This window comes from Dipteris shenzhenensis, chromosome 17, assembly GCF_047967505.1.
Source record: "Dipteris shenzhenensis isolate YYH24624 ecotype China chromosome 17, Dip_SZ_1.0, whole genome shotgun sequence".
NCBI classification, from domain to species: domain Eukaryota; kingdom Viridiplantae; phylum Streptophyta; class Polypodiopsida; order Gleicheniales; family Dipteridaceae; genus Dipteris; species Dipteris shenzhenensis.
The window spans coordinates 23,557,688-23,566,302 of record NC_141612.1 but is presented as its reverse complement, the minus strand read 5'-3'; the positions used below and the strand labels follow the sequence as shown (position 1 = coordinate 23,566,302).

The window sequence follows — 8,615 nt, the reverse complement described above, 5'->3', positions numbered from 1 at the left end:
TAATATTGCATCCACAGATTGCAATTGTGAGATTTTGAAACAATGGTGAGACTCAGAGATTGATAGATGGATAGCGTCCACGGATATGAATCATGATCACATGGTAGCAACGATCTGCAGAGCAATGATGAAGATAAAAGCATGATGGAAATAGTTTGACATTCGAAGCGGTTTCTTGGCATTTAAAATATTAGAATTCATATTTTAAATTATGACATGTGGCTCAACGAGAGGCCAATATTTCACTTCATCCCACAATGCTACCTGCCTAACCAGATGCAATTCACTGAAGTAATCTAAGTCTCTGATTCCATGAAAAAAAGAACTAAAAGCATCAAATTTGAAGGGAAAAGTAATGCCGAGAGATGTGAAACTATGAAGTAACGCACTTAGATTCACAATACAAAATTTAGAATCTCCATGAAGAAGGACAAATAAAAACAGAGCGTGAATGCACTCCCTAGTTTGTAATGTCAAACAGCTAAGGCCACCACCGTTACAAGAGCTAGCAAGATAATCATGGAGCAATTAAAAAAATGGAGGACTAGAAATGTGCCAAGTGGCTTTGTTCCAATTAAACGATGCAGCCTGCAATACCTAGGTAATGTTGTACGAATGCGTCCAATGTATAGCTATGTATTCTCCGGTACAATATTGTAGGCATGCATATTATATTCGTCTCGGTCTGCATGCCCACAATGTTGGAGGAGCTTCTGCTATCAATATACAACACGTTACGTGACAGCAGATGGTCTATTTATTTTTCAGGCTCTTGGCATACGCGGTACGCGCCACGAAGTCGGAAGAAAGGTGAGCACTGAGGATTGCATCCCTTGCACGTGATGTAGACTACAAAAGAATTCATTGTAGTCTAAAGATAGCCTACACTATCGACCTCATGCAGATTTCTTGTCCCAACCCCAAATCAAACAATTTCCTGTTCGAGTAATAGCCTCGAAAAATTTGCTTTCTGCGTTGATCATCTAGATAATTTACTGTAGAGAAGGTTTCTTAGCAGAGACAGAATTCCAGATCAAACAATGGGTTTTCTGTTCGTGTAATAGCCTCGAAAAATTTGCTTTGCGTGAGATGTTTTACTGTAGAGAAGGTTTCTAAGCACGAGACGGAATTCCGGATCAAACACTGGGTTTTCTGTTCGTGTAATAGCCTCGAAAATTTTGCTTTCTGTGATCTCTGATCATCTAGATGTTTTACTGCAGAGAAGGTTGTGATCATCGGCCTTCCTAGCACCCCCGAGATGGCTCGCGGAATGCTGTACGTGTGTCTCTTGTGCTGCATTTTGATGCGTTCTGTCTTCGCCCAGAAGGCGGATTGTGGCAAAAGCTGCCATTCGAACGACGATTGTCTCGGGCAGCTGGCTTGCATGCATGGTGGGAGGTGCGCTGACGATCCTGCGGAAGGAACCAATATTTGCACGTCCGCCCATCAAGGCGGAATGCAGCAGCACCCGAGAACATCCTCATGCAAGGCAACCTCAGTTCTTATAGGAAGAGGCCAATCCTGCAGCCGCGCGGACTTCTCAAACTGTTGCGAGTCGGGCGTCAAATACCCGCAGTTTCATTGCTCTCCGCTTGTTTCCGCCCACACTGCTGCGACTCTGACAGTAAACAGTTTTGCAAAAGGAGCCGATGGAGGTGGCGCATCGGCGTGTGACGGCCGCTTTCACAGCGATTCAGAGCTCGTAGTGGCTCTCTCCACTGGCTGGTTCAACAGCGGGAGCCGCTGCGGCAAGAAGATCAGGATCTTTACCAACGGGAAAAGTGTAGAAGCTACAGTGGTGGACGAATGTGACTCTGTGAACGGTTGTGACAAAGAACACGATTTTCAGCCACCGTGCGCTTTCGACACTGTGGATGCATCCCCGCAAGTCTGGAAAGCGCTAGGAATATCCAAACACGATCCTCAATTTGGCTTCAAGTCGATCACATGGACGGACGCTTAATCCCGAGGTGCTTCCTGCTTCTCCTCATAACATAGCACAATGATGCGTACCAAGACTCGGAATGAAACCAACCGATAGCATACACATAGTTTCGTATCGTCCTTCCATCGATGTGATAAGCAATAGCCGTTGCACGTCACTTGTGTACTCCTCTATTCGTCACTATTTGCACCTTTGTCTTCTTATTTCTTCTTTTTTAATTTTTGCAAGAAAAGCAATATTCAAATTAATTATCAGTCCAACAAAAGAAAGATACCTTGGGCCTCCCAAACGTAGGCTAAGTTCCTGAAAAACGCAAACAGCTTCCTAACAAAGTTATCTATGTTAAATTAGGAAGCTATGCTTCTAGTCGGCAATGCTTAACATATGCTGAGTGAGCAATACGCCAAATTGTATGCAGAGTTCTTTCCCTTCCCAACTCTAACACCATATACAACGGTTCATGATTGAGGCCCTTCCTATTCTCGAAGGAGCGCTTCCTTCCAATTAAACTCTATACCTAGATGCCGGTCTTGGTGAGCCAATTCTTTTCTTGTCTCCAATCCACACATGTTGAGTTCCTCGCTCGTTCTCGGGTAGCCCAAAAAAGGTGAAAATGATAGGACACAATGGCAAAATACATTGGCATCCCACACTCTTGAGCATCGTTTTTCTTCGATTCGCCTTTAGCATGTTGTGTACAATCTTTGCACCCTGAAACATTATAATCATTTAGTTTTTGTTGATCTATTAGCGCTACACTAGCCTTTAAACCTCGACTGCCTACTAATCGTCTTGTTTCTTTTTAATAGAGAAATTGTCTTCAAGGTGTCTTTCAGTCTAGTTGGTTTTCTCCTTTGTTGTCTGATCAATGATTTAAGGTTGGCTTGGAGAGACCACCATGTTGGTTCTTGGCATTATAATGAGACACAATCTATCATTCTGAACACCGTCACAGTGCAGTCTCTAGCTTGACCACCTATCATCGTGCATCCTTTTGCCACAGCTTTGCCACCTGTCACTCGGCAGCACACCCATGCATATCATAGGTTGGCTTGGAGAGACCACCATGCTAGTTTTTAGGGTGATAATGAGACACAATCTATCATTTTGAACATTGCCACAATGCAATCTCTAGCTTGACGACCTGTCATCGCCCAAAATTTAAGGTTGGCTTGGAGCACCCACTACACATTTCTTGGAATTATGGCTCCGTTACCCAGTTTTACGTATTATAGGAGGAGATCTATGGTTGCCGATATGGCCCTTGAGGGGTCCCCTTTAGGGGCAAGGGCCATATCATCAATTGCATTTTCTAAGAGATTAATTGTATTTTTCTAGATGTATCTCCATGCAACCACAATGGTGGGTTGTTGGTGCTATTTTGGTCCTAAACCAAGGAAATTGTAGTCCTACCTTAGTCCTTGTTGCAGTAAATCCTAAATGAGGGCAGAAGTATTTCGAGCCATCGAAGTGATTGGAGGCCCGACGTTGCCATCCAAATAATCAACTATAGTTCTCCGAGTGAAAATGAGGTGAAAATTACTACAAGGCATAGGCCCTTTTCTGACGAATATACCAACCCTTTTTTACACTAAAAGTTTTTTTTTAACGGGTGCAAATGTCAGTATTTATGTCGCTATTAGCATCAAAAAAGAACGGTCGCTGAGCATGGAGATTTGGCTAGTTGTCCGATGTGTGGGGAACAATGATATAGAGATGACTTGCAAGGTGAGCAGGTACCAGTAAATGTCTTAAGACACTTTCCCATCATTGCAAGAATACAACACATGTTCCGATGCAAATTCATAGCGAAGTTGATGACTTGTCATGCATCTCATCGGTCTAGTGATGACACATTGAGGATTCCCATAGGTTGTGCAGCTTGGAAGCACATCACAACAACACAAAGCAACTATAGACGTGCTTGATAGACGTGGAAAATAGCGGGCACATCTATAGGCATTGCTTGAATAGAGAAATTACGAGCGCGTCTATTAGCGCATCTAATAGCTCATCTAATTGTGCGTGTATTAACACGTCTATTAGTGTGTCTACACTAAGAAAATATGGGCCCGTCTAACATTGCATTTATCAGCGCGTCTATTTGCACATGTATTAGCGCTTTTATTTACGCATCTACACTAAGAATTAGACGCGTATTTAGACGCATATTTAGATGCTAAATAGAGAATATAGAAAGTGAGATTTTGATATATATCATTACTTTCCAAACATTGCCCATGATTACCAAAGCACATAATTTTAACAAAAACATCAATGCTTTTTTGCAAGCCCACATATATAAGAATTAAGTGAGGTGAGGAGAATGAGACAATATGTAAAATAGTTTTGCCAATATCAATGATGGGCTACGGTTCAATCTCATCCTCAATGAGATCAACCCTTGCTAAACTATCTACTTCAAAATCCAAACAGGTGTTTAGATCTACAAATACATTCAACCCACTACTACTTGTGCTACTCGTGTGCTCATCGAAATCAGCATCACCAATGGTAGGCTCGTCTTCATGAGTAATGGCCTCAATATCTGTATCTCCTATCTCATGATCATCCTCCTCTCTCATGTCATAGTCATCATCACCTCCATGGCCATGATCATCCTCCATATGCCCCATATTAGTAAATGTACTATACATCACTTTGGAATGTGGCATAATAGGTATGACATGCCACCATCTATTATTATCCACCATTGGTTAATAGACAACCTGATTCAAATGCAAATACAATCATGTTATTTTCCTTGCATCGAAGGTATCAAATATTTAAAAGCGAGTATTTTTATATGTGTGCACAGTACCTGTTCACATTGTTGTCGTAGTACTAGTGTGTCCTTCCTACTTTGCCAAAACTTTGTGAAGTCAATAGTTACAAAGCCACTTGCATGGCATTTGATTGTTGCATTAGGGCCTCTTTCCACCACGTCCTTAAACCACTTTACATCCAAAACATACACAAAGAAGCGTTAAAAGTCAAGCTTAATAATATCTTGGATTATGCCACAATAATCATCCATGGCTCCATTCGCTCCCTCAAAGCTAGCAATGACATTGCAATCTTCTGTGTTTCTCTTATCATCAATCCGTTGTGTTCGAAAATGCTTTCCCTCACACCATATAGCATTGAACATAGTGCACTACACCGAGAAAAAATTAATTAAATAAGCAATCTAAATTTTTGATAGCTCCTAACTTATGCATAACATTCTATATACTGACCTTGCTCATGCATCCCCTAGCATAGTCCCATTCTTCCATTGTGATATGCATCCCCTCGTCTTTCTCTGCTTTCTCCATTTCATCAAGTAGCCAATCCACATGAATATCACTCGAATATCCTTTGGAAGTGCTCTTAGATACTGAGGGTATGGCACACGAGTTCCGTGGTGTGTACGAAAGAGGGCCCTTTCTTCTTCTTGCCTTTGCATCCTCATATCTTGTCACCCATCTTTTCATCAGATCACTATTAAGCACGCAATAGAGGTTGATACTATTATGCAACTCCATGTCTATTACTTTGTCGCATCCTTTCCCTTGAGGCACAATAGAGGTCATCCTTAGGTCTTCATCATCTCTCCATAGTCATGGGAGAGAGCTATCCACATCAACAAGAAACTCAGAAATATATACAAGTGACTCTTGTACCAACCAACCCTCGGCCATGCTACCTTCGGGTCTTGCATTTTATCTCACGAAGCCCTTCAAGGTCTTCATGAAGTGCTCGAGGAAGAACAACCATCGTGCATGTATAGTACCGCATATAGTAATCTCATCCAACAAATGCACTATACACTAAACAAACCACCTCCACTGACATAACTCGAGCATTCTCAAGCGTGGTGGGATCTATTTCCTTTGAGCTCACATACCTAGAAATGAAAAAGTACACCATATTAGCAATATGAACACCTTGCATGGAGCATTGATACGCATCATATTTTTTATCATGTAAAGTACCTCACAAGCTCGCCCATCTTGTAAATACAATCTTTCACGTCCTTTGATGCACTACGAGAAATGCTAGTAGGTAGTGTGAACTGAACCCACGAGGAGGTGGTTGATTAGTTGCTTATAATTATTCACTCACAAATTTGAAAGGAAAAAGATATTATGCATATAAAATACTTACTTGGAGCATCTTATGCCAATCATGAGATTTCAAGCCATATAATTGCTCTACACCTCTTTTCTTGCTCTTTGTAAAGGCTCCTTTCAAACACCTCATGCATCCAGTGGGAGTACGAATTGTAGTAATAGTGCGCTTCACCACTGCCATCTCTAGCTTTGATAACCTCCACGGTGCATGAGGTAAAAAAACACACCCATTTGGTCTCTCTTGTGGCCAAGCTTCATGCATCCTTCCTGTGGTATGTAGATCCTCCCTTATGCCTACGGAATTTTGTGTCCCATTCAAATGCTCCCAAATGGTAGATGCCACATTCCTGAAGATATGCATGGGATCAAGCAGGTGATTGATCTTGAGGTGGGACCAATATGGTAAACGATAAAAGACAAAAGCTGGTGTTATCGGGCAATCTTTATTTCTAGCCAATATAGCACACAATAGTTACAAACCCTTACGAGCTCATGCCAAGTGGTGGAGGAGTTGTAAAACCATCCCAAATTCTCATCCAATCTCCCGTAGTGAGTGATTGTGGGAGGATTTCATTCTAAGGGGCAAGATATCTAGGATGATCAATGAGAGTGCTCTCAACGAAAGCAAAAACGGAAGAAGGAGAGAGAGAGAGAGAGAGAGACAGAGACAGAGAGCCACAAGTTTTGGTGGGTGCAGAACCACCCTAATCTTCTTTTTCATTCATTTATATATGTGTTTGAGTATTGTACATAACCGGGGTAAAGGCACAGTGACCTTTAACCCCCACAACCTCCCACTTAAAGAACAATGTGCCTTTAAGGGAGAACAACCAGTGAGCATACTATCCAATGCCCATCAATGCATGACAATACTCAAACCACTGACTAGGTAGACTCTTCCTCAGCATATCTGCAGGGTTATCATCTGTATGAACCTTGACAAGCTCTATGCGCTTGTCCTCAAGTACCTCCTTGATGAAATGGTACCTGACCTCAATGTGTTTGGTCTTTGCATGAAAGACTGGATTCTGTGCTAGCTGAATAGCACTCATGGAATCACTATGCAATGTCGGTACACCTGTATGAATCCCCAAATCTCCCACTAGCCGATCAAGCCATATAGCCTCCTTGCAACCCTTTGTGGCTGCCACATACTCAGCCTCTGTGGTAGACAAAGCAACGCACTTTTGTGCATGAGACATCCACGACACTGCACCACCTGCAAAGGTGAACACATAACCAGAAGTGGATCTCCTACTATCCACATGCCCTATATAGTCTGAATCTATGTACCCAAGTACACGCATGTCTCCTTTACCAAAGCAGATGCACATCTCCTTAGTACCCTTCATGTACCTCATGATGCACTTAACTGCCTCCCAATGCCTCTTTCCTGGATTAGCCATATACCGGCTAACAACTCCTACTGCAAATGCAATGTCTGGTCTAGTAGCTATCATAGCATACATAAGACTCCCAACCGCTGATGCATAAGGAACCTTGGCCATCATAGCCCTTTCCTCATCTGATTTGGGACTATCTGTGTGACTGAGTTTCACATATGGAGGCAATGGAGTACTCACTGCCTTCCCCCCCTCCATATTGAAATGTTGTAATACTTTTGTAACATACCCTTTTTGTGAAAGCCAAAGGAGTTTCCTACTCCGATCACGCGTGATGCGCATACCAAGAATATGACCTGCAAGTCCCAAATCCTTCATATCAAAGGCCTCATGCAACTTGGCCTTTAATGCATCTAGCTCATAAGTATTCTTGCTAGCCAATAGCATATCATCCACATATAGTGCCAAGATTATCAGGCTATTATCCTTAGCCCTTTTAGTGTAGAGGCAGTGATCAATTTCACTTTTTCTAAAACCCTGGGACCGAATGAAAGCAACAAACTTCTGATACCATTCTCTAGGCACTTGCTTAAGACCATAGATACTCTTCTTCAGCTTGCAAACTAAATGCTCTTTTCCCTTTCCTTCAAAATCTTTCGGCTACACCATGTAAATTTCCTCATGCAAATCCCCATGCAAGAAAGCTGTCTTGACATCCATCTGCATAAGCTCCATATCCTCTACTGCCACTAGTCCAAGCATGCATCTAAGTGTGGTCATCTTCACAACCGGAGAGAATATCTCATCAAAGTCCACACCCTTCTCTTGCTTGAACCCTTTAGCAACCAAATGGGCCTTGTACCTAGGCACATCATCACCTGTGACCTTCATTTTGTAGACTCATTTACATGGCAATGCTTTCTTTCCATGCGGCAAAGAAACCAAGTCCCAAGTCTTATTCTTCATAAGTGAACTCATCTCTAATTGCATAGCGTACTCCCACTTGCATTGATCCTTGCGCATCATAGCCTCTTTGTAGCAAGAAGGCTCCCCGCAATCAGTAAGCATCACATAGTCTACCCCTGGAATAAACTTATCAGGCGGTCTAGACACTCTAGAAGATCTTCTCAAGGGCATTTCAGCTTGCTGTCCCACCTGCATATCAGCCACATTTGGCTCATCATTTCCACCAATAGATGATTCATCATCTAC

General features: G+C 42.3%; 1 protein-coding gene across 1 annotated transcript; it reads left to right on the top strand.

The window, feature by feature from the left end:
• Positions 1-1,258: 1,258 nt before the first annotated feature.
• On the top strand, positions 1,259-1,963 carry LOC147891874 (kiwellin-1-like). The gene has a single exon (XM_087388526.1). It carries the CDS (start codon positions 1,259-1,261, stop codon positions 1,961-1,963), a length of 705 nt encoding a protein of 234 aa, XP_087244652.1.
• The last annotated feature ends 6,652 nt before the right edge of the window (positions 1,964-8,615 follow it).

Coding starts and splice junctions, on each gene's coding strand:
- LOC147891874 (XM_087388526.1), top strand. CDS start 1,259: ATGGCTCGCGGAATGCTGTACGTGTGTCTCTTGTGCTGCATTTTGATG.